This window comes from Lates calcarifer, unplaced genomic scaffold, assembly GCF_001640805.2.
Source record: "Lates calcarifer isolate ASB-BC8 unplaced genomic scaffold, TLL_Latcal_v3 scaffold_20_43, whole genome shotgun sequence".
NCBI lineage: Eukaryota > Metazoa > Chordata > Actinopteri > Centropomidae > Lates > Lates calcarifer.
Genome location: NW_026118149.1, coordinates 609,349 through 634,579, shown reverse-complemented (window position 1 = coordinate 634,579; position 25,231 = coordinate 609,349). Strand labels below are relative to the sequence as shown.

Genomic DNA, 25,231 nt, shown 5'->3' with positions numbered 1-25,231 from the left:
TGAGATTTTAAAGTTAAATAGTTACATCATGTTGATTTAAAGTTGATTTCTAAGCAGGTAGTGGACAACACCTCAAAAGCTCCTTAAGTGATGCATTACCTTTAATTATTTTACCACTTCTTGCTTTGAACAAGTTGCTAAACAACCATAAACTTTCTGCACAGCGCCGAGAAATTGTCAGAATTCACAAAATGTGACACTATTCCTTTAAGTTTAAAGAAATTAAACGAATTAAAAAACTGACTTCACATTGACCTTAAACAAATCTGGATCTACAGCTTCTGTAAGGATAAATTTGGGCACTATTACACGTAATATAGTAATCAGGTCTAAATTTGGTTGCATGTTATATTTTTTACACCTTGTATCAGAGACTTTGGTACAGAAACAGGCTCTGTTTCCAGAGATAAAAACACAGTCAGTCAGAAAGAATGAGCCTGTTTATTAGCCCTCATGTTAATCATCATCATCCATCTTCCTCTTCCTCGGCCACCGACAGTCTCGTGGCTCGGGTTCATACACAACTCTATCTGTCAATAGAATCTAATAGAAAAATCTGCAGGTTACAGTTAGGACGTCTGTCCATTAGAAAAACAACAGAAACCATGAAACCAAAAAAGCTCCCGGTCACCTCTTCAGGATGAGAGGTCGGGACAAGGAAGATCTAAACTGGAGTGGACGGGTGACGTTGTGCCCGGTCCTGATTCTGGGATGTTGGGAGGCTTGGTGTGACCCCGCTAACCACTGGTCTAGTTGACACTGAGCCCAGAACTGGGACTGGACACCAGGCCGCCGTCCACTCCAGCGTATTCTTAATAATTTTTCGGGGGTTTAGACCCGTTCACTACAGCTCTCCTCGCCTCAGAGCCACCACGCTAACAAGCTGCAGGACTGTTCAACACGCCTGCAACGATAATGCACAGCTGACACTTTTGTAATCACATGGTCCGATTACAGACGTGTTGAAAAAACACCAAATCCTGCCAACTTTTTAACGTGGCAACTTCAGGACAAAGACAGACAGACAGACAAGGAGAAGAGATAGAGACAGTTAGCCTAGCAGTCTTGAGAATATAACACACTCAGCTTTTCTTTGCAAATCGGTTAGACACAACATGTGAATTAAACAATATCATTTTTAACAGGATAACAAAGTACATTTTTTACTGGAGAGCACCCGCCAGAGAGTGAAAATTTACACAAACCATATTATCTTATCGACAAACTGAATATTCATAACTGGATTAACAGATTTAAATAGACCCCTGTACAGGAGAACTCATTATTATCGTCGTCATTATTATTATTATCGTCATCATCATCATTGTCACACATACAAGAAGCAGAACCACTGATTCAATATTCAACTCAACAACAGCCAGATCTCCCTCGACGCCAGACAAACCTCTCTGTGGTCCGACACACGTTCAGCTAACAAACACACAACATTCAGCCAACACGTGGATGTACACACCAGATAGGGAACACACGATGCTAACAAATATACAGCCAAGGCTGGAATTACACCTACGAAGATACACAAACGTCTGTGAGTTTATACAAAGAGACAGACTCGCACTCACTTCCACATTGTCAACAACGAGCATTAAACAAGCTAACGAGAAGATCCATAATTCTGTTGGGAAGTGGGCCCAAAACAGGAAAGCAAAAAATACTTTTACGTTCATACAAGTATAAAATAGTCACGCAAGAACTTCTCCGAAACAACGTGCATGTTCAAGAAGCATAATCCAGCCTTAACATACACACATCATACAACTAACACACACAATGTTAAGCTAACACAATGACATACACATCAGACAGCTAACGTATAATGCTAACAAAAGTACTATACAGTTAAGGCTGGAATAATACTTCTACAAATACATATACACACACACACACACACATATATATATATATATATATATATATATATATATATATATATATATATGTCTCTGTGAATTTATACAAAAAGGGTTATAGGTAACTGTAGGTCGACTTACAAGTCTTCAAATATCAACAGCGCAAGTTAGATTGGTAAATCCAAAAAGGACAGGAAAAGCAAAAAATACTTTTACATTTGTACAAGTATAAAAAAGCCACGCATACTTCTCCAAAATGGCAACCGTGCATGTTCGAGAAGCATAATCCAGCCCTAACATACACGCAACATGTGGCTAACATACACAACAAGTTCCATTAACAAACATATTATACAGTTAAGGCTGGAATAATACATCTACAAAGATACACGTAAATGTCTCTGAATTTATGAAAAGAAGCCGACAAATCTTCCACATAAAAGTGTGCGATATAAAGTTAATGACTGGATCCAAAACCCTGTTGGGTGGTGGGTTCAAAAAGGAAGACCAAAAATACTTAAAATACTTGTCATTTGGTGAATAAAAATCTGTCCCAAAGCCCAAGGTGACATCTTCAAATATCTGATAAATAATCCAAAACCCAAACCTACTGAGTAAAATAACATAGAAACCAGAAAATATTCACATAGGAGAAACTGAAACCAGAGAAAAGCAATTAATCAATTAGCAAAACAATCACCGCTTATTGTTCTGTCGGTCGTGTTTATGGTTGCAAGTCTATTCTTAACAAAATCTAAAATGACACGTGCATGTTTTAGAAGCATAATCCAGCATTAACAGACACACGACATAAAGCTAACACACACACTACACACCTAACATACAAATTTAGCCAATATACACATGTTCACGCAACAAACCGTTTAGCTAATGAACATTCAGCGCCACTGTGCTACAACACACACTCAAGAGTTCGGCTAATGTACATAGTTTACCTGATCTCGTCACACCAGCACGTTATATTTGGCTAACGAATATTCACATCATGTCAGCAGAATCAGGGAGAATTTGGGAACACTGACGCATTATTCAAAGTTATACCAGCTGAATGGATATGAAGCCTAAACCTGGTATTTTTTTAAATAATCTTACCATTACCATCTTACCAATCTTACCATCTCACCATTTTGGAGTAAAGTAAAACTAGATGCAAACAGTGTGCAGCTTATTTTTAATTAACAGAACGGACTTTATCAGTGTTGTCTTTGGGGCTATTTTGTTGCTGGGTTGTTACACAGGTCTGTTAATTTTTATGTGAGATGGCTGATGTGCATTCATACTATTTCAGCAGAATCAGGTAACACTGACACAGTATTCAAAGACATTATGCCCTTTGCTAGCCATTTAGGCGTACCAGATAAATGGATGTGAAGCCAAAATTAGCAATTTTTAAATTGTTTTACATTAAGTTTGTTAGCAAGTAAAATTAGATGCAAACAGTGCATAGCGCCTTTTTAATTAGCAGAATGTAGAGCTGCGACAATTAGAAAATTAACTGATTGGCTGATTGACAGAAAACTATTTGGATAAGCAATTAATCAATTAGGTATGGTTTGGAATGAAAATGCCAGATTTTGCTGGTTCCAGCTTCACAATTTGAGAATTTTATCTTTGTTGTACATGGTGGTAAACTGAGTATCTTTGGGTTTTTAACTGCGGACCAGACAAAACAAAATATTTTAAGAAACTATCTATGTAGGAAATTAAAACAGGTCTTTTTCACAGTTTTCTGATCTGCAGATTAATCGATAATGAAAATAACTTTAGTTGCACTGGTTTGCTGGTAGTTAACTGCTAATCTCAACTAAGAGGCTGATGAACCTTTTTCTCACTCAGTTATTTACTGTCTATGTTGTATGCTGTGAGTGTGGCATAAAGCAAAGTTCAGTTAGCGCACGTTTAGCTAAAAGCTACACATCCAGCTAACACACAAACCGGACACACAGAAACAGTTCAGCCACCAAAAATTTGTAACGCACATTCAGTAGAATTCCAACTGTCAAGCTACTGCTCAATGTTCATAATGCTTAGCTAACACATACAGTTCAGATATCTTTTCACTAAGAGACATCTCTGAGTTAACCTGTGCACTCATCTAAATGACACGGCTAACAAACAATTTAGCCACCACATTGATTCTGCTAACATTTAGCTAACACACGAACACACCATACAGCGAATAGAAACAGTTTAACCACCACATTCATCCAGCTAACACACAGTTGAGGTAACACACACCTTTTTGCGACCAAACATTGTTTAGCTAACCTGCGCATTTAGCTAATGCACTCGTTAGGCTAACACATCGCTAACAGAATCGATAACTTCATTGTTCAGCTCCTAACGTTTATGCTACAAACAAATCGGTAAAGTAGAAATGCAGAACTAAGTTACAACAACAATAATAAAGTTTCACTCTGTAAGAAAATAGTATTTTTCCCGCTTTTTGTAATGAAAGTCGAGGCGGGGAAACGTGGTGTCGGCTGGAGGTTAAATCCTGTGGAGGACACAAAGTGTTTGACCACAGAGAGATCTGGCTTTAGACAACGCAATATAAATCGTCATTTATTCATCATTACATCATAAAAACTAAAGAATCACTATAGAGATACAGGAATAAGAACTATCATCAAACCAAAAAGAAAACAATAAACGCGTCATTGCACCTCCAAGATGGCGACTAAACAGGTAAAATTAGATTGAGAACAAACAGACCCAGCGAGCACAGATTTAGTACAAAAAACAGTTTTGTCTCTGACGGTAAAACGTTACATTTCCATCCGACGCTATTAAAATATTTCTATGCCAAAATAAAAAAAAATAACTGAGAGTCAACACACACAATCTGACGCATGCTTTAAAACATTATCATAAACAAAATAATAATAATATCTGATTTTCTTACTCAAGACTGCTAAGCCTTATACCGTTTTCTTATCGGAAAATAAAACTAGACAAAATATAGATTATACTGGATTTTTTTTGTTCAAAGCCACACTGATACATCTTTAAGTTCAAGTTTGATAAAAAATAAAACAAAAAGAAAAACCAGGTCTACACTGTGGAGAGACCAGAGGCTAGTCCAAAAAAATCTGCCCGACAAAATATCAACTTTGTAAGGTTAAAAAACAGAAAGAAAAGAGTTCGTGATTTTTCAGTTAATCCTTAGTTTTTCTCTACAAAAGGAAGGAGGAAGCGGCGGAGCGTTGCTAGGAAACCCCGATTCGGTTGCCGTCAATAACCATCTGAGGCCTTCACCGCCGAGGGAGGAGCCTCTAGTGATCCTGAAGAGATATGAGATGACATGGTCAGCCGGAAAGTACAGACAAGAGCTTTGTGTCTGAGCTGTCCATAAGCCAATGAATTAAATTTAAGACCTTTTAATACCACATAGAACTAGATTTACCACCTGATTTACAGACAAACCAAGAGAGAAAACCAGCAGGAACAATACAACCAACAGTTATTAACTAACTGACCTAAGTACATGATGATATTTTCTGTTAATGAGGTTTGAAAAAGTGGAGTTTGACTTATATTCAGGGACTAAACTAGACTGAAGGTATACCACTTTCTGTGTGCACTCGCTAGCTGTAGCAATAATTTCTAGTAAAATAATGTGGCTTAAGATTGTTTTTTGTAAAATCATGCCTCCACAAAAAATGATTAAATGACTTTTCAAGACCTTCGGATCCATTACGATCTGAACTCCCCTCCTGATGGTTCTTGGAGCAGCTGAGAATCCTATTTCAGGGACTTTTTAAACCATCAAGAACCAGAACCAGGTCCCTGCAGGTGAACTACAGGTAAGCTGGCAGGTTCCTAATTGGTTTTCTTTGTGTTACCTGTATCTGGGCGGGGTTCCACAGGTAGGGCTGCTGTCTGTAGTATTCTGCTAACGCTGCAGTGTAGTCTGGCACCGAACTCTGCTGAGACGACTGACCTACGCACAGAAAAACACAGTTACATAGACCTGTGATAACTGATGTTTCTGTTTTCACAGGAACACTCGCAGACGTATCATCACCTGTCGATATGTTGAACTTGTTGTCAACATCCAGCAGCAACATGATGATTCATGTGGTGTTTGTGTCCTCTTTTAGCTCTGTTTTTGTTCTCCACCAACCGACAAACCACCAAAAATGCTGTTTCTCTGAGAACGACGCCATGAGAGCCGTGGGAGTGAACCAGGCGATAAACGATGAACTGACACTCGCTGTAAAGTTCCACAAAGGCGAGGAGGGAAACAGCAGCCGAGAGTATCACTGAACGTTGTCGCAGTTAGTTTAGTTTTTACCTCCTGCTCACATCTAAATGCCCCCGATCGCAGATGCTCGGTACAGGATCATTATTTTTCAGTAAGAACAAGATCAAAGTAAGCATAGTTTATAGAAGAGTTAAAGCAACACTCCTGCTTTTCATTTGTCATTTCCTCGGTTGATGTATATAAATGCGACTCTGTGTAGAAAAACCTCTATCTTCATTTTGGGACGAAATGTTTATCTTCAGATGTACTGATATATGTCAACTTTTAAGAATTACAACATATTATGATTTATTGCAATTTTTGTTTACTTTTTTTTAAACACTAAACTAGTCAGGTGTCAACTGTTAGCGGTCAGCAGTGCCATTACATGTTAGCATTTATTCACTGTAGGCGGGAAAACTAAATACTCTCCGGTTCGGGCACCGATGCTAACAGGATAACTGCCTAGCTCGTGGGCTAACCATTGGTTACTAGCTGTTATGACATTAGCTCAGAGCAAATAATAAATATCAATTAAAGAATAAGTGTGGCGATTAAAAATTACAATATTTGAGAGAATCGTTACGAGACAGACAGAAACACAAAGAGTCAGGAGTCATACTCTGTTTCTTGTAGTAGTCCTCCCAGGCCTTACTGTAGTCTGTCATCAAGCTCTGAGGCTGGTTCTGCTGACCTACAAATACACAAAAACACAAAACAGGAAGAACACGGTCAACCAATCCATTCTCAGGTGCAAATACAGAGCTGCAGGATTGATCCTAAAACAAGGAAGTAAGTTAGCATGTTAGCATGTTAGCACTTCCTGTTCCCTCGTCCCAAAGTCAGTGTGTTTCTGGTTAAATGTCTGAAATAAGGTCTGTGGTTTTAACACAAGCTCAAGACATTTTCAGGTTTGATTCTCCGACATAAAATGGGTCAGTAAATCCCCCACTCCTGATGTTTGAAGCTTTTACGTGTCTTAAAAAAGGCGGTTGCTAACGAGTGTCTAAATGAGACTACAGAGGTTGTCGGGGACGTTAACATGAAAACCCATCTACTCACCAGTCCACCTTTACAGCCTCGTTGTGTTTCTACTCACGCTCTTTCAAACTCTCACTAACTTTCTAAGAAGAAAGGCTTTTGTAGAAGAGCTCAGAGCTAAATGAAATGACCAGTTGGAAGCTTAGTGGTGGAGACGTTGACGTCATGTGACCGTGGTGTAGTTGGTTTATAGCCTAACATTAGCTTCTTACTTCAAACATCAGAACAGTGGTGTTCATCTGTGAAGATGATCTGATCAACTAAACCTGAAGGATCAGAAACTTTAGCTGCTCACTGTTTATTTTCTGGAATGATCCAAAACACTATGAAAAAATCCCATTGGCTTTTTTTTTTTAAAGTTGACTATAACTGCCTGAAAATAAATTTTACAGGTGAGTTTATAACCTGTGTGTGTGTGTGTGTGGACTTGCCTAGCTTCTTATAGTACTGCTCCCATGCTTTAGAGTAGTCCATCTGTCCTGTCTGAGCCATATTGTGACCTACACACATACACACGCGCACACACAAGCACACACACACAAAGAGAGTCTTAATTGCTGGACTCAAAAAACCAGTGTGTGTTTCTGTGTGTGCGGTCAACTGTATGTGTGTGTAGGTCCACACCTAAATATCTACACTGTCTCACACTGAATGGTTCACGCCGGGTGTCAGTATTTTCTCTATAATACCTGGAGTTTACACCCCCTAGTGCCCAACCGAGGAAATGCATGTCTTTACAGACGGACAGAAGCTTATTTTGTCTGTTTTTCTCCGTCCAGTCTGATGGACATGTCATATGAAGTGTGAAGCCAGTTTAGTGAAACGACATACACCTTCCTAATGTTATGCTGCTAGCATGCTACAACTGTTAGCTAAATATGAAGCCGAAAAGTTAGCTATGCTAACTTCCTGTGGTGCACAGTGTGTATGATCTGTCCGAAATCCATACGTTGGGAATTTCGAGGCAAACACATCGGAGATCGCCAAAGTCCATACAGAAATGAATGGACTTCCTGTTGACTTGCATACGTGCACAGAGCTGTGTGGAAACAAGGTGTTAAGGCAAGAGACCGGGTTCAACAACATTTTCCCTTATTGAATCTTTTTAAACAGTTTGTCTGGTGGAATAAAAATGTTCTGTTTTTATTTCACTCAGCGCAGACACAAAACTAACCTTGACTGTGACAAATTTAACTTCATGGTAATAACAGACACTAACCACTGAGACTCTGAAGATAAATACTGAAATAAAGGACTTGTGGTTCCTCCTGTAAATATGACATTTCATTTGTTTTATTGACTTTGTAGCATTTCAAATAAGGGATCCGTTAGCCGCGGAGCTTAACCGGAACCGGCAGCGTCAAACATTAGCAGAGGAAACTGAAAACAGTAAAGAATCTGCATCAGTAACTGCTGAGTGTGTGTGTTTATGTTAAGAGTGTTACCAGGGTCTTGTTGTCCAGGGTTTTGCCAGCTGGTCTGGTAGGTATTTCCCCAAACACCAGTCAGGAAGGTCTGACCACTGCCACAGCTGCACACACACAACACAGACAGCTGAGTTAGACACACAGTGGGGTTACAGGTACAGGTGTCCAACCTGCCGAGGACATCCAGCCTGAACCACAAACCAACCAATCAGAACACAGTATGAGATGGTGCAGAGTGTGTGTGTCTTACTTCTGGTGTGTAGCAGGACCCTGGGTGAAGGGACTGAAGCCGAAACCTCCATTACTCATAATCCCTGAGCCCTGCAGGACGACAGAGAAACCACTGATTTAAACTGGGAGACGAGGTGAGTTCGTTTTCAGGTCTGAGCAGAAAAGGTTCAAGTTAGGATTATTTTGCTGAGGTGCGTTTGTTTTGTGCGTACCCCGATCTTGTCGTCTATGAGCTGACGGGCCAGTTCCATCTGCTGGGCAGTGCCTCTGATGGTGAAGACCCGGGTGTTGGGGTCGGTGGAGGGGGGAGGGTTCCTCTGCAGCTCCACGTGAGCTCCAGACTGCTGGTTAATACTCTTGATGGTTTCCCCTCCTACAGACACAGAGACAGTGTTACACCAACACGTCTGCAGGTTCTCGTCGTCCAGCTCACGTTCGTCTTAGCTGCTGAAGTTAAAGGCACCTGGACTTTTAAAAGAGATTACACCAACATTTTGACCACTGTGTTTTAGTCTCATTCACTTCCTGCTTGGTTCGCAACAGTCATAATCCTGATCCCTGATTGGTCACTCTCCAGTCATGTGACCCATCTCTTCCTCGACTAGCAGCGGTGAGAGAATGAATGAATTACAGGAGTTTCTGACCTCGGCATCTTTGTCAGCAGCTGCACAACAGTTACATTTAGTTTGTAGTATTTCCAGCAGAGTGAACAATCTACTTCCTGTTTACATCTGTCTGCACATGCTCAGTCCAGGTGAATGGTCATGTGATCTGTGTTTTCAGGTGTATGAAATTATTTCTGATATGAAGCGAAAACTTGTCTGGACAGAGATGGTTTTAGTTTTAAAATGAAAACGTAACAGTGTGGACTGAGCCTGTGACCAGCAACAACCTCCTCCTCCACCTCCTGCTCCTCCTCCTCCTCCTCCACCTCCTGCTCCTCCTCCTGCTCCTCCTCCCCCTGCTCCTCCTCCTGCTCCTCCTCCCCCTGCTCCTCCTCCTCAGAATATCCCAGGGTCATTAACTCTTTGTTAACCAAATGAAGAGGCCGTTAATGGACCTTTTATGAGGTGGAAAAAGAGCGACTGAGCAGAATATCTGCAGGTTTTCAGCCTCTGAATAAATCTCCACACTCAAAAGACTTTATTGATTTATTTTATTTTGAAGGAACCACATTCAATATTCATGTTCCCATGTGATGTCCCGTAGCAGAGTTAGCTTCAAGTTAATTTTCAGTGTCCTGTGTGTCCAACAAATTAAAAGCTAATTATCATTTATCTGACATAGCTGTTTTTATTCTCATGTGTTTTATTTTAGCTGTAACAGTTTAGGGATTAACACACATTTCTGCCTAAATAAAAAGCTGATATTTTCATTTGTTTTTGTTTATTTTATTAGTTTATTGACAAGAATTTGATTAATGCTTTAAATAAATACATTTATCTTGTTCCAGAGTTTCTGTTTCACATCACTGAGTGAGCAGTTTAGAGCAGATTAAACTATGAGCTGATTAATCAAATATTACTTTAATTAATAATTAATCAACTCTGATCTATTACAAATATCTGTCGTCTAATCTTGTTTCTGTTTAAAGTAATTAAGTAATTTTTTGTTCTTTTCTGATCTGAATCTTATTTTGAGTAATGACACTTGAACAACACACACACACACACACACACACACACACACACACACACACACACACACACACACACACACACACCATATGGTGTCTAAACACTGGGGGTACTTGACATCTTTTTTTTTTTTTTTTTTTTTTACATTGCTGCTTTTATTTTGGAGGCTGCTGCTCGACCCTCTTGACCTCCAACACACAAACACACACACACACACACACACACACACACACACACACACACACACAGTCACAGGCTGATGAATGGATGAGGGTTTAATAGAGAGTGAATGGGGCTGATGGAGCTCTCATCCTGGATCTTTGTTGTTGCTCTCAGGCTGCAGAAATCACAAAGTTAAAATCTTTTCAGACCTTTTTATAAAACGTGAGCCCTCAGCTCTCCCTCACGTTTAACTCGGCTTCACATCAGTAAAAACACTGATGATATTTGATCAGAAACAGATTATCAACAGTCAGTCCTGCAGCCAGTGGAAACGTTTTATTTCAGTGATGTCTGATGTAATTCAGCGATAAATTGATTTAACAACCAAATCAAGTCATAAACAACATAAACTGATGGAGGCAGCGGTATTCAAACATCAGGAGTGGGGGATTTAAAGACCCATTTTATGTCGGAGAATAAAACCTGAAAATGTCTTGAGCTTGTGTTAAAACCACAGACCTTATTTCAGACATTTAACCAGGAACACACTGACAACAGGAAGAGCTAACATGCTAACATGCTAACTGACTCCCTCAGTCCTGCAGCTCTCTATATGTATTGGCTTTAAAATTCATTGCTGTTGCTATGGTTACGCTCTGAGTTTTCAAGCCGCTGAAACCCGTGATGCAGACACCCACGTTCACTTCCTGATTGGTGACATATCCTTCCCTGATTGGTCACACTCTGATCCATCTGTGGTATTGTGTGGTACTTTTACTTCAGTAAAGTATCTGATTACTTCTTTCTGAAAATCTAGCTCCTCCTCCTGATATTACAAAAGTGTCTTAATGTGACGACACTCGTGTTAACACGAATTAATGTTTAGAATAAACACACACTCCTTCACACTGATGCTCACACCATGACAGAGGTTTTACAGGAATCTGTCACAGCAGCAGTAACACGTTCCACAGTGAGCGAACACCTTCAGCGGCTGCTTCAGTTTTATTATCTGTGCGTACCTTTGCCGATGACCAGGCCACACTTGTCAGCAGGGATGGTGTAGGTCACTTCCTGTAGAGGACCGGGGGAGCCCATAGTCCAGTCACCGCGACCTCTGACCCTCCCACTCCGCAGGGCTGAGCCGAAGCCGTCACGCTCCTACACAAACAGAAAAAAGAGTTTATACTGAACGTTTAGTCAAAACTACACACACCTGATCTGTGTGTGTGTGTGTGTGTGTTACCTGTGCGGTCTGGATCAGCTCATTGATGAGATGGACAGCGTGCTGACAGCGGTCTGGCTGTCCCATCACCATGGCAACACGCTCCGGACTGATGCCATCATCTGGAGAGAGACAGACACAGAGGTCAGAGGGTCAACACCCTGTAATCTGGATCATAGCGGTCTTAAACTGGGTTCTGTGTGTTTACAGACCTGATTTAAACTGGATTACACTGAAGTAAATAGATTCACTTTGATTAGATTATAGTACAATCAACAGACCACTTCTAATCTGGATTATACAGGTGTAACCACACTGGTTTTAAACTAGATCCTACTGATGTCAAAATCTGGAGGGTAAAGAGACCTACTTTAATCTGGATTATACTAAAGGTGGTAAAAGAAGTTTAAACCAGATTTTATTAGTGTAAACAGATTATTTTAGTTATAATCTGGATTATACAGACCTGCTTTAAACTGGATTCGGACCCCTGCATCGTTCTGAATCTTCTTAATCATTTCTCCATTTCTGCCGATCACAATACCGACAGCAAACCTGGGAACTGGAACCTGGAGACAAAGAAAAGCACCTTTTAATGTTGATTTACCGCAGACTCATACAAGCTAACTGCTAGCACATGCTAACAATGTGCTCATGCTTGTGTGTGTGCGTGTCGTACGTCCAGGCTGGTTCCTCCTAGTCGGGCGCTGAAGTCATTGCGTCCCGACCTGAAATCTCCGTCCTTCTCTCGGATCACCTCCAACACCAACTCCCTCGCTGCCTGAAGGAGGAGACGGACCAGAGTCATGTCAGGGATGGGTGTAAACATGAGGACTGTTGGATAATCACTGAGAACTATTCCACAATCATTCAAAGAGTGTGTATGTGTTGTCTTAAACTTCTGTCTCTGTAAACACCACCAGACCTTCAGAATTCAATTCAATTCAATTCAATTTTGCCCTGAATCACGCTGTCCACTTGACATACAATGTTAGGTGGAAGGTTTTACAGGTTTTTGGTCGGGTGACAAAGAGTTTGGTGAGAAGGTTCGAGGTTCTCAGTTATGTTAAAAGGCTCAGATGGGAGGTTCTTCGTTTGTAAGATTAAAATGTAATTTGTGGAGGGTTCTATAGTTCAAATGCTTTTGATTTAGGTGAAAAAGGTTCTAGCTAAAGTTAAAGGATCAATGTTAAGTCTACGTTCTATGTCAGATTAAGGAGGATGAAGTCTTCAGGTTAAATTCTAGGGACAGGACAGTTCTACACCAGCTCAGCAGGTTTCAGGTCAAGTGAAAAGATTCTAGCTCAGGATAAATTAGGTAAAGGTCTAGGAGCTGGGGAACATATTCTGTCAGGGAGAGTAAAATGTGAGTACCTGAACTTTGTATGGGTCTCCAGAGATACGCAGAGGTTTGTCGGCTCCTGTCGGCATCGGACCATCCTGGATCATCATCATCTTCACTCCTGCTCGCTCCTGACACACAAACACAACATCAGAGAGACTCATCGATACCTCAGCAGGTGTATCGTCCCTGCATCTGTCAGACAATCTACCTGCAGCTGTTTGATGGTGTCTCCTCCTCGGCCAATCACCAGCCCCACCTTACTCGCTGGGATCAGCATCTCCTGCACCGAGGCTCCGCCCTCCCCGTCGCCATGGAAACCGGGACCGTTTCTACAGCGGTCCACGATCTGGACCAGCAGCCTCTTCGCCTGCCTGTGAAAACACAAACATGGAGGAGTTTAGCAACAGGTAGAGGTGAAGAGGTGATGTGACCTGAGGAGGTGAAGGTGGAGGTTTGGAAACTCACTCAATGCTCTCTGGAGTCCCGGTCAGAGAACACGGCCGCTCCATCAGACCTCCACTGTCTGAACACAGATACATACAGAATGTAAGTTACACAGGGAGGTCGACAGTACGTCAACATCTTTAACAAGGAAAAGCTGTTCAGCTCTAGAACAAGAACTTACTTGAACCTGCTATGCAAAGATCTCTAAGGAAGGCTGGGCAGTCCAACAACTCTCATTTTACAAAACAAAACAGTACTGAGCAAAAGTTTTAGACACTTCAAGTCTGATTCTTCTCAACATCAGTCCGATCAGGAGGCGGCTGATCGGTCCCAGATTCATTTGGCAGAAGCCCAAACAAACCAGAGACATTACGAACTATCTTTAGAGACAGAGTCCTGATTTCCCACATCATGGAGTCAGTCTGGGATTACATGAAGAGACAGAAGACACTGTGGAAACTTGTCCAAGATGGTGGAACAACCCACATGACCTGCACCTGAGAAACTGTGAGCAGGTGTACTGAGGAGAACTGGAGCAGGTCTAAAGGTAAAGGGAGGTCTCAGCAAATACTGATCTGATTTGGGTTTTATTCTTCACAACACTTTGCTAAGACATAATAAAAACCTTTGGACGGTCACTTTAGCAGCAATAACACAGTACAACATGGAGATGTTAAGTCAAGAGGAGGTCAACAGACAGACTCACCGGCAGCGATCTGGATCTTGCAGCCGGACTCCAACTGGATCCTGGTGATCTGTTCTCCTCCTCTACCAATAACTGAAGAAAGAGGAGGAGGAGAGTAGAGTCATTTATTGAGATATCATCTGTTCACATGTTTCTGTAACAACCAGCTGCTCTTGATCAGGGTATCTGCAGATTCTCGCCTTGTAAATGTTAAAGGTCATTTCTAAATCAAGTGGGGGGGTGATTCTAGCTCAGTTGGAAGGTTCCAGGTCATGTGAAGCTGTTTTATTGCAAGTGAAACGGTTCTACATCCAATTTAAGGTTCGAACATTAACATGGAAGGGTCTTGCTCATGTGAAAGGTTATAATCCAGATTTCAGATGATGGGCTTTCAGTCATGTGAAAAAGTTCTACCTGAGGTTAAAGGTTTCAGATTAGATAGAAGTTCTGGTCAGGTGAAAAGGTTCAAGGTCTCAAGAAAAGGTTCTGCATTAGTTTCAGATGTTTTGATTTCTGGAAGGTTCTAGATCAGGTGCAAATACTTCACTTTGTTTTAGTGAAAAAGGATCTATGTCAAGTTCAGATAACAAGTTCTGTGACAGAACGCTTCTAGACCAGCTCAACCAGATCTAGGTCAAATGAAAAGAGTCTAGCCCAGGATGAAGATACTAAGCTTGGTAAAGTGAAAGCTTTCCAGCTAAGGGGGAAACCATAGGTCAACTGAAGATGTTCTAGCTCAGGTTATAATCAAGAACAGATTAAAGATTATAGAGCAAGTTAAGGGTTCTAGCACAGCTGGGTTAAAGGTTCTAGGTCATGAGGACACCTGTAGGTCACGTGAAAAGGCTCTGGTTCCTGATAACGCCTCTGGGCTAAGGTGAAAAGATTCTAGCTCAGGTAACAGGTTTTAGTTCAGGTGGAAGGTTCTAGTTCAGGATAGTTGCTCTAGGTCGGGTTTAAGGTGTAGCATGAGATTGAAGGTGAACTGCTGTAGGTCAGGTTAAAGGTTCTAGGTCAGGGTCTTGATCGAATGCAACAGTCCAGATGAAAACCAGATCATTGTACTGGTCCAGACACGTTCTCATCATCAAAACTACAACCTGATTGGACGATGAAGCTGTCGGACACCTGAGCAGCAGGACTGACTGAAAGGTCAGGGGTCATACTTACTGAAACCCACCATCCTGTCGGGCACCTTGTAATCCTCTGTGATTACCCTGCTGCAACACACACACACACAGACACACACGTTAATATCCAGGTCACACAGAAAACCCACAACCACAATGTGTGTGTGTGCGTCAATAAGTGATTATGTTGATGCAGACTTAGGAGGACAGATCTATAACACTTATCTACTGTTACACCCCGACACACACACTCATGTCTATTTGCAAACAAGAGTATGATGGTGAATGTCATTATCTGTACTGCCCTGCTGTGAGTGTATGTGTGTGTGTGTTTAATCAATATGAACTGCTGGTCGTACCTTTGATGCCCCATGGCTGCGAGCTGGTTACCTACTGGGAGACAGAGACAGAGATTAGACACGAATGCAGCTTTTTACTGCAGCTCTTACCGATCTGGTGGAGCTGCTGACCAAAACTAATACCGAGTCTGGTTAGATAATTGTGTTGCTGCAACAACAACACACAAAAAAAAACAGGATGTGGTTGTATTTTCTAGCTGCAGCAGCAATGCAAGTTTAAGAAAGCATCCAGCATTAATCTTATATTTCTTATTGTTATCATATCTTATGTACAGATTAGAGATGTCCTCATATCTCTGACACGAATAATCATTAGCAAAGCAATGTATAAAGTTTTTAGCCGGTGCCGAGCATCGGTTAGGAAGACAAACATTTGCGGCAGTACATCACATCAGCTGTCACTAATTAATGTTAATACTGAGAGAGACTTGATGACAGCCTAAATTAAACTTGGCTGCTGTTGGTTTGTTCGTTCTCTGGACACCGCTATTCGTACTTTGTACCACTCTGTAAACACCACAATACAACCATGAACCACGTCACTGCTGTCAGGGGTGGCATCCTCCCAGCTGACTAAGACTATCAACTTTATAATTCTGAACCATGGCCTTTGGTATTTGGATCAAGAAGCTCATTAAGTAATCTGCAGCTGGGTTATTTCAGTCAGTGGGACGCAAAGGCTATTTAATCAACATTTAAGTAATGTTAATACAGGTATCGGATTGGACTTTGTATCAGCAGGTACCCAATATTAAAGGTCTCCAATCTGGGCCAAAACAACTTGATTCGTCAGTTGGATGAATGTCAGATGTAAATCTTTAAAAGACACCTCACAAATGTATAGTTTCATCTTTACTAAAAGGCTCTGTAATTTCCAGTCTTCTACCTAACGTAAGAACAGGATCTACCTGAGGTAAAAGATTACATATTAGGCTAATGTTTGTAGGTTAGGTGCCAAAGTTTCCCTACCAAAGATTCCCAGTCACTTAAAAACATCCTAGGTCATGTTAAAAGTTCTTGACCTAACGTAGGTGATGAGCTCAGGTTAAAGGTTCTTGTCAGGTACAAGGTTCCAGCTCAAGAGGAAAGGTTTAGCCCAGGCTAAGAGTTGTACCTTGGACTAAAATGTTCCAGGAGGTTCCTGGTCAGTTTAGTTTCTGGGTAATGTGAAAAGGGTCCAGTTCGGGTTAAAGGTTCTAGGTGAGGTAGAAGGTTATAGGTTGGGGGGTTAAAGGTTGTAAATCAGAAGAGAAAGTTCTAGTTCAGGAGAGAAACATTTTAGCTCTTAAAAGGTTCTTGGTCCGGTGGGAGGTTCCTTGTTGAGTGAAAAGGTTCTAGTTTAGGTTAAACGTTACAGTTAAATAAAAGCATTAAGGTCTAAGTGAGAACAGTCTTTGGATATTTCTGATCCTCCCCCTCCATCTCCTCCTCACCTCCGTCCTCTCCTGGTCGTTTCTGGCCTGGGTAGTACAGCGAAGGCTCAACATTTCCTGAGGAGCTGTTGAGGTGGGACATGGTTTCTCCGCCCATCTTACCCACCATCTGAAACACAGACAGAAATAAACAGCTGGATGTCAGAACAGACAAACCCAAGGCTGGATAAGGAGCTCAGAGTCTTAACTGTTTGTGAGTGGGACAAAGTCAGTTACAAGGTAGTCTCAAGACTAACAAGGTCCAAGTCAAGTCCAGAGTCATGACCTATGAGTATGACGTCAAGTCCCAGATCAAAAACTACAAGTCAAATCCAAGGATGACACTAACAAGTCTAAGGTCCAAGTGGCAAGTTTAAACCATTAAGTTTAAAGTCAAATCCCAAGTTGAGGCCAACAAGTCTGAAGTCAAATCCATATTTGAGATCAGGACCACGTTGCAGGTTGGGTTCTAAGTAAAGAACAGGTCTCAAGACGAGACCAACAAGTGCTCAGTCAAGATCATGAAGGCAAATCCCACAGAGACCAGTAGGTCTGAAATCAAGCTCCAAGTCAAGAACGAGAAGTCCAAATTCATGCCTCAGGTTAACAAGTCCCCAGGTGAAACTAACAAGACTAAAGTGGAATCCCAAGTTGAGACCAATTGAACCCAAATTCAATAAACATTTTGGGACCAAGTCCCACATCAAGACTAACAAGACCAAAATCAAGTCCCAAGACAACACACCACCCAAAACCTTTGTGTTTTTAGTTATTGTGCACCTTTAATAAAATTTACATTAATAATCAGAACAATACTAATAAAAATGGAGTAACAGTATCATATGTAATGAACACCTTTAAAATATAAAGTTAGTCCAAAACCTGTGACTACAGTCCTCACTTCTGATGGTGAAGGCCTGAAAATGTTGGTGTTTTAAAATGAGACAATCAGCTACTTAAACTATAGAACCAGAGATGATGTGTTTTCTAACATGTTGCTTTAAGTAAACAACAGGAGAGCATGATGGAAAACAAGGCAGCAAGATTTCTCTGTCAGAACAGCACACAGGACAATTATTGTCAGAGTAAATGTCAGTTTGTGTTGTTGATGTTCCAGCAGAGCTCAGTTCAGTCTGAACAAACTGCTGTTCCTCCCTCCTCGTTCTTTAACAGGAACCTTCCTAATAAGGTTCCTTGTTTGGCTGCAGATCGACTGAGCTCCTCTGCAGAGTCGTGTTGGAGCGAGCAGCCACTGCAGATATGTTCAGTCTAACGGACACTATGATGGATGGTAAATACCACAGATAAGTAATGTTATGCCTTAATACAGAGCTGCAGGACTGAGTCCTAAAACCAGGAAGTAAGTTAGCATGTTAGCAATCAATGTGTTTCTGGTTAAATGTCTGAAATAAGGTCTGTGGTTTTAACGCAAGTTCAAGACATTTTCAGGTTTTATTCTCCGACATAAAATGGGTCAGTAAGTCCCCCACTCCTGATGTTTGAAGCTTTTACATGTCTTAAAAAAGGCGGTTGCTAACGAGTGGGTTGGACGACAGAAATACATCATCACTGCAGGACTCTATAGCAAATAACTTCACTATCAATTAATCTGAGGATTATTTTATCAGTTAATCGATGAATCTTTGATTATAAACTGTCAGAGTCAACAGTCAATGCCTACTATCATTTTGTTTTCGGAGCACAAGGTGAAGTCAGAAAATCGTTTGTTTTCCAATCAGTATCAAAGGTGCAGATCATACTGAAGATGCTGTAGCTGTGGCAATAAAACTATAAACTGTGATATAAAACGATAATATACCTTGATAGAAATATATGAAATGGTCGATAATTAATTTCCAGCCTGACAGCAGAGATTCATGTTGTTCTCTGAAGGCCAGTTATCAGCTGCAGATATTACAGTCATTTTGTCCTGCTGTTTCCTGGCAGCCTGTCAGAGAAGCGTCTACAGTGTTTTTCAGAGTTGTTCAGGTTTTTCTTGTCTGTCTATTGACTGCGGAGTCACTGAGTCAACAGCACTACAGCTCATTCACAGCTATTAGCTTTTAGCTGTGAGCTGACCTCACCTTGGCTGGAGAACACACTGCAAAACACTGCCGACACACAGTCACACACAAACACACACACAGGGAGGTAACCTTGAATGTCTACATGATAAAGAGAAGCAGAGAAAAGAGCAGCGGTAAAACCAGTGGAGATATTCGCTGCTGTCGACTCTCGCACAGGATGACTGAATCACTGCTTCACCTGTTCACACCTGTTACCTGACCCACATTACTGTTTTAACAATGCGACTGACACGACACGACTGCAGGATTAATCATATTAAAATCTAAACACCTTTAGATGTCGACTCATGAATCTGTGACATCTCATTCACAACGATTCTGACATATGTGTGTTAGCAGGGAGGTCCTGTGCATCCAACCAAGCGCTCCCATCAGCACATACGGCACTTTACGGGTGTGTTCAAACCTCGTCAACACGATGAACTGAAGGCGACACATTTCACCATGACACACAGGAAAGATAAAGAGGCTACAACAGGTCTGACTTTAAACACCTCTGCTGTCCTGGAAAAACCATTCTTGTTAATTCATAGCTTCGTCTGAGGATGGACATCTGAAGAAAGTTTGATCATCAGGAAAATTAGGTGCCTAAAGAAAGTGTGTTTCTCCTCAGTGAAGAAATGATCCGACGACAATCCTCTGAAACAAAGTCTTTAAAGTTGACCTAACAGGAAGTAAAGCAACAAAGATCTGCAAGTCAAACCCAACACATTAACAAACCAAAGCTACGACACTCAACGCAAACACAACTGACAGGCTGTTACACACAACACAACACAGTTATCAATCAGATCAAACAGAAATAAAAACAGATTTAATATCAGAGGAGTTAGTGCAGACATTCCCACTCTGAAGGGACCGGAGCTGCAGGGATGCAGATGTATTGACTTCACCAGCCTGAAGAACGTTACTCCGCTCACTGATAACCAACGAAATGATTCAATCCCATGTGATAGACAAAATTCTTACCTATCAATAATCAATAATCAGCGTTACTTTGTCAGCTGCAGGTCACACCAACTTCAGCCATAGAAGAGGACATTTTATCAGCTGAAGAGTCAGTTACAGTTTTCATGTGATTCTTTGGGAATTATCCTTTAAAATCTCCAGACACTCGACGTTTTCCACATCATGCTCATGTAGCTGTAACTTGTGAGCCAGTGTCTCGAAAATTAATGGTAAACAGTTTCAATAATTGATTTGGTCGTTTTTAAAGAACAAACGCCAAATGTTTGTTGGTTCCAGCTTCGAAAAACATTTATCAACAGGACACTGAATCTGCGCTCATCACCATCAACTGTTAACTGGTATTTTTGACTATTTTTTGATATCTTTTAGACAACTCATTGATTAAATGAGAGAATAATTGCCAGATTAATGGAAAATAATTGTTAGATGCAGCCCAAAACTTTATCATGTAAAATCTGTGCCTCCAGCAGCTTTCATTGGTCAGTGTTTCCTCATAGAGGGTTTCTAAGAGCTGAGATATGTTCCTGTTTTCTGCCCAGACGCTGAGATAAATGAGGAAACATCTGAACACCTCAGCATTTAAAGAGAGATATTAAATAAATATATTATTTCAGATTGCCCTCTCCCCGGGGAAAGCAGAAATAACACCGAGTTACAAACAACATCTGACAGATAACACAAAACACCACGCAAAAATACAGATAGTGAATCTTCAAAAATCACTAAAAGAAATAGTTTTTTCAGAGGTAACCAGGTTTGAGACCATCAGGCCAAAACTAAAACCTGTTCCTGCTAATCTGAGCTTTACCTGGAGCACAAAGTACTGAGGTGGATGGATACGCTGATGTTTGACAAGAAAATAGTTCCAGTATCCAACACTCGAAATGCAAAATGACCACAAAGACATGGAAAATGACCATAAACCACAACATACAGAAATTTACCAATTCTAAAAAAATTACTTTTTTCTCCGTTTAATTTTTAGCTCAAACCAACACTCATCCATTCTGAGCAGACGAGTGTCACAGTAAAACTTATTACTGATGTTCCTGTCACCTGGAGACACCTTTTGTTTCAGCTGCTTCTGAGATCACAACATAATCTGGTTTTAAACTGTGACCAGTGTCTTTACAGCTTCACCTGGACACATTACAGGTGACTGATCAGCTCAGACTGTGGTCACTGAGTTAAACTGGATACAGGGCTGAATTAACCTTCAGGTATTTTCATTGATATTCTGACGTTTTATTCACTGAACAATCAATCGATTATCAAAGAAAATAACAGGCAGGTGTATTGATAACGATGGTTTTCCTCTCATGCAATAATACGACCTTACCTGACATTTTCTGTCCGTTCTTGACTTTAAACACAGAAACCAATTAAAGCAGTTTGATGAAACACAACTTCACAACAATCGACCACAACATAAACCAACAAATTTGTGAAAAGCAGCAAAATAACCACAAAAGACACAAATCAACTACAAAGAGACGCAAACACAACTTCACAACAGTCAACCACGATATAAACTAAAACACTTCAGGCCTTAAAACCAGATCCTGACTCAGACCTGAGGCCACAAGATGGAGGACGGAGGACCTGATAAAGTTCATATTCTACTTCAAACACCAACACATTTAGTGGTTGATCACAGGAGAGGAGCTGAGAGGAGGCGAGCAGCTGCTGCTGTTCATCCAAGTCCTGTTTGCATGAAACAAACTTGAGGACAGAGATGAATCCAGTTTATCAGAGAGTGAGGACAAACAGGGACATGCTGCTGGTTCCCACACAAACACAGCAACACACAGAGGAGGTGAACGTCCAGTCTGTGCCTCAGTCTGTCTGTCTGTCTATAGGAGGCTGACACACCTCCCCTCCGCTGTATATGGTTCTCAGGCTGTTGCATAACGCCAGCCTACTTTCTAACCAACTTACAGTAAACAGCAGCCTATAAGGGGAGGGGAGGGGGTGGCGGTGTGGGGGGGTCCAACTCTCATATTAACTGCTGGAAAGCGGATGAGGCTTTAACACAGTATGAACACACTCTTTTCGGTGCACCCCCCGGCCCGGTGAGGACAGTTAGCGGGGTGGTTAAAGTCCTCACCGTGTCCACCGTGGTTCTGTCCCCGCAGCCCAACAGGTTGTCTGCTGCCTCAGTGACACGTGTGGCCAAACTTCTGTCCTACTCCCACCACCACCTCCCCCACCACCACCGCAACTCTCCCCCACCCCGGTCCCACTGCGCTCCCCTCCGGGTGACAGCTCCACAAAGTCCCCCTAAACTAACTCCCGGACCGTGTCAGCCCGCACAAAGTGTGCAAAACCGGCCACAAGTCCCAACTCCGAGCAGCTTTCCGAGCTAAGTTAGCATGCTAGTGTGTTTGTGAGTGTGTGTTGACGGAGCATAAGTTCGGAGCAGCAGCAGCACAACACGGGAGAATTCGAATAAAAGTGCTTTGGCTCGATCTAAACGGCCCGGTTCGGCCCGGAACGGGTGTGTGCCGAGCCCCAGTGGAGTTGTTACCTGCCGGGCCCTCTGTAAAACATCGGCCAGGCCGTCTGGCTTCAGCCCCGGCTGGTTCATCGAGGCCTGTCCCTGCACCAGCTCCGCCATCATAGCGCCACTAGCTAGCCGTTAGCCGTTAGCTGTTAGCCGGATTAGCTCGGGCTGCTAGCTGAGCTGAAGCTGCCGTCAGAGAGCGCGTGGAGGCGAGAGGTCTCACTCTCAGACCTTTTTCAGGGACCAGGAAGTAGACCTGTTCGCATAATAATATAGTTATTTTTTAAATGATTGCATTTAGTAAACGTGTATTTATATAAACTACTAAAATTAAATTACTATAAATTACTATTTTCATCTGGTACAATGCATCTTTTCATTTTCTATTAGATTTTTTTTTTTGCATTAATAAATACAAATACAATGAACTACAAACTAAAAAAAGTGTCATGTAAAAGTCCCGCTTTCAAAAACTTCCTAAATAAAAATACAAGAGAACTGTTACTTAAAGTACCAAAAATAAAAGTAATCACAATGAAGTTAAATATTTAATATATTAATAAAGTAATGATCATCTGTTGGAGCTGCTCCAGGTGGAGCATACACATGTAGGACACAGATGGATTAAAGCTGCAATAACACAGTTGTTTATGTTTTCTGAAGTTTCTTGTAGATAAAACATTCATCAGCTGTAACAGTGAAATCATAAAAAAGAAAAGATGGGAAAATGAGCTGCAGCAACAGAGCAAGATATTTCTCCAAACTCAAATATAAACTCATGAAGAAATGCATTAATAAAAATGAATAATGAGAAAGTGTAATCAGGAATTAAAACGTGTAGTTTTTGGTCCAATAGCTCAACAAAACCACAAAATGGAGGATTCAGCTTTCAACCAGTCGCCATGGCAATAGTCTGACATATGTCAACAGAGGTATAATAGACAGCGTGTTTATTTCTTTCTAATATTAGCTGAGACTCTAACGTTTACCTGCCTGTTTTTAATACCAGGTGAGGGGACCCATTTACAGATCGGCTGTTGTAAAGTGTTTTAGTTTTTAACGACAGAGTGGTTCATCTCTCTCATACAGCATCTCGGCCGCTGCTCAGCTGTTGGCAACTCGTTGCTCTGTTTCCGCTTCCGCGTTCAGTCACGTGCTTCAGCCAGCTCCACAGGTGGAGAGCAGAGAGAAGTTTAAGAAGAGGAAGAAGAGTGTGATTGATCAGAGCGATCAGGGTGATTGGATCGATCGGAGGTTGAATCAGCTGCTATCAGTCAGTAACTGAGGTCACTGTGACGTCTGTCTCTGTGACCTCTGACCTTTGACCTCTGTACATGTTGCAGTGGAGGAAGATTATAGAGTAAATCCTGATTGTGTTGTGTTTACTCTGGGAACTGTTCTCTGTTTAAAAAGTGACAGAAAATGAATAAAGTTTGGTTTGAAGAAATAAAGTCCGGCTGCTGTTAGTGATTATTGATCTGCTGATCAATCAATGAATCTGACGTCCAATAAAATGTCAGAAAGTTGTAAAGAAGGAGTCCAGAGGGGACACGTCGTCATGTTAATAAACACGTGTTTGTTGTTTAAACTCAGCTCTGCTGGAACTTTACTGACGCATGAGAATATGGAACAATCAAATAAACAGACACAAACAAAGAGGATGTAGGCGAATAAAGAAACACGCAGAGGTCAAATCAGAGCTTGGTCACAGTTTGTTTTAACCTCCTCAGACCTGAGCACTGATTTTGTCTGCATGTTTAAATAGTGATTAATATAAAAACTAAAAACCTCAGAGACTTTTATCTTGACCTCAGCTGTAGAATGTGTTGACAAAGATTGACGCCATGTTGTTTTTACACTGTTGAGTGCATTGTAATTTTTTTAACACTACACAAAACAAAGTGTCAGCTAATGAAGACAACAGGTCTAAGTTTAGTTAAATGAAGAATAAGGTGCAGTAAACGTCCCTGTATGAGGACGGCTTCAAACAGACGCCACTCCACAATAAAGCAACATCTCGTTAAAGGTCAGAGGTCGTTATAACATCAGCAGGTGGATAAAAGTTTAAAAAGTTGTTCTTTGCGTCTTTGGAAATGTGATTCTGCGTTTCAGCGTCTCTCAGAGAAACAGTGAGAGCTCTGACCTTAACTTGGAGGATCACTGATAACCTGCAGTGACCCCATGACCTCACCGTGACCTTTGATGAGATCAAGTGACCTGCCCCCCCCCCCCCCCCCCCCCCCCCCCCCCCCACACACACACCTGGCAGGTGGTGTCAGATGGTCGATAACTCATAAACCCGATGGAACTGATAGGAACAGAAAAAATAATAATTAGTAAAAAAAGTCTCATTTTATCAGAAGAAACTTTTAATGATCTAAATTGTTTTAGAAACACTGACTCTACATTTCCTCTCTATGTTGACAGAAAACATCA

General features: G+C 41.3%; 1 protein-coding gene across 5 annotated transcripts; it reads right to left on the bottom strand.

Moving 5' to 3' along the window:
* Nucleotides 1-422: 422 nt before the first annotated feature.
* LOC108894880 (far upstream element-binding protein 3) lies at nucleotides 423-22,987 on the bottom strand. Of its 5 annotated transcripts, none has more exons than XM_018693513.2 (19): nucleotides 22,820-22,987; nucleotides 17,258-17,366; nucleotides 15,825-15,858; nucleotides 15,506-15,555; nucleotides 14,357-14,428; nucleotides 13,672-13,729; nucleotides 13,415-13,577; nucleotides 13,236-13,334; nucleotides 12,541-12,642; nucleotides 12,328-12,430; nucleotides 11,883-11,983; nucleotides 11,659-11,797; nucleotides 9,050-9,210; nucleotides 8,857-8,927; nucleotides 8,625-8,710; nucleotides 7,611-7,679; nucleotides 6,761-6,832; nucleotides 5,738-5,835; nucleotides 423-5,176 (listed from the first exon to the last, which is right to left on the bottom strand). In XM_018693513.2, exons 1-19 carry the CDS (start codon nucleotides 22,910-22,912, stop codon nucleotides 5,168-5,170), a joined length of 1,689 nt encoding a protein of 562 aa, XP_018549029.1. In that variant the 5' UTR covers nucleotides 22,913-22,987; the 3' UTR covers nucleotides 423-5,167. The 5 variants fall into 5 exon arrangements, with proteins under 5 accessions (XP_018549029.1, XP_018549048.1, XP_018549038.1 ...); XM_018693532.2 differs by having other exon boundaries at nucleotides 15,506-15,552; XM_018693522.2 differs by having other exon boundaries at nucleotides 15,825-15,855.
* Nucleotides 22,988-25,231: the final 2,244 nt, after the last annotated feature.

Bases quoted from the DNA above. Each gene is read 5' to 3' on its own strand.
- LOC108894880 (XM_018693513.2), bottom strand. From the start codon at position 22,912: ATGATGGCGGAGCTGGTGCAGGGACAGGCCTCGATGAACCAGCCGGGG. The intron at 15,859-17,257 runs GTGAGGAGGAGA...TCTGTCTCCCAG, and splicing joins ACGACCAGGAGAGGACGGAG to TAGGTAACCAGCTCGCAGCC. The intron at 15,556-15,824 runs GTACGACCAGCA...TGTGTGTTGCAG, and splicing joins GCAGCCATGGGGCATCAAAG to CAGGGTAATCACAGAGGATT.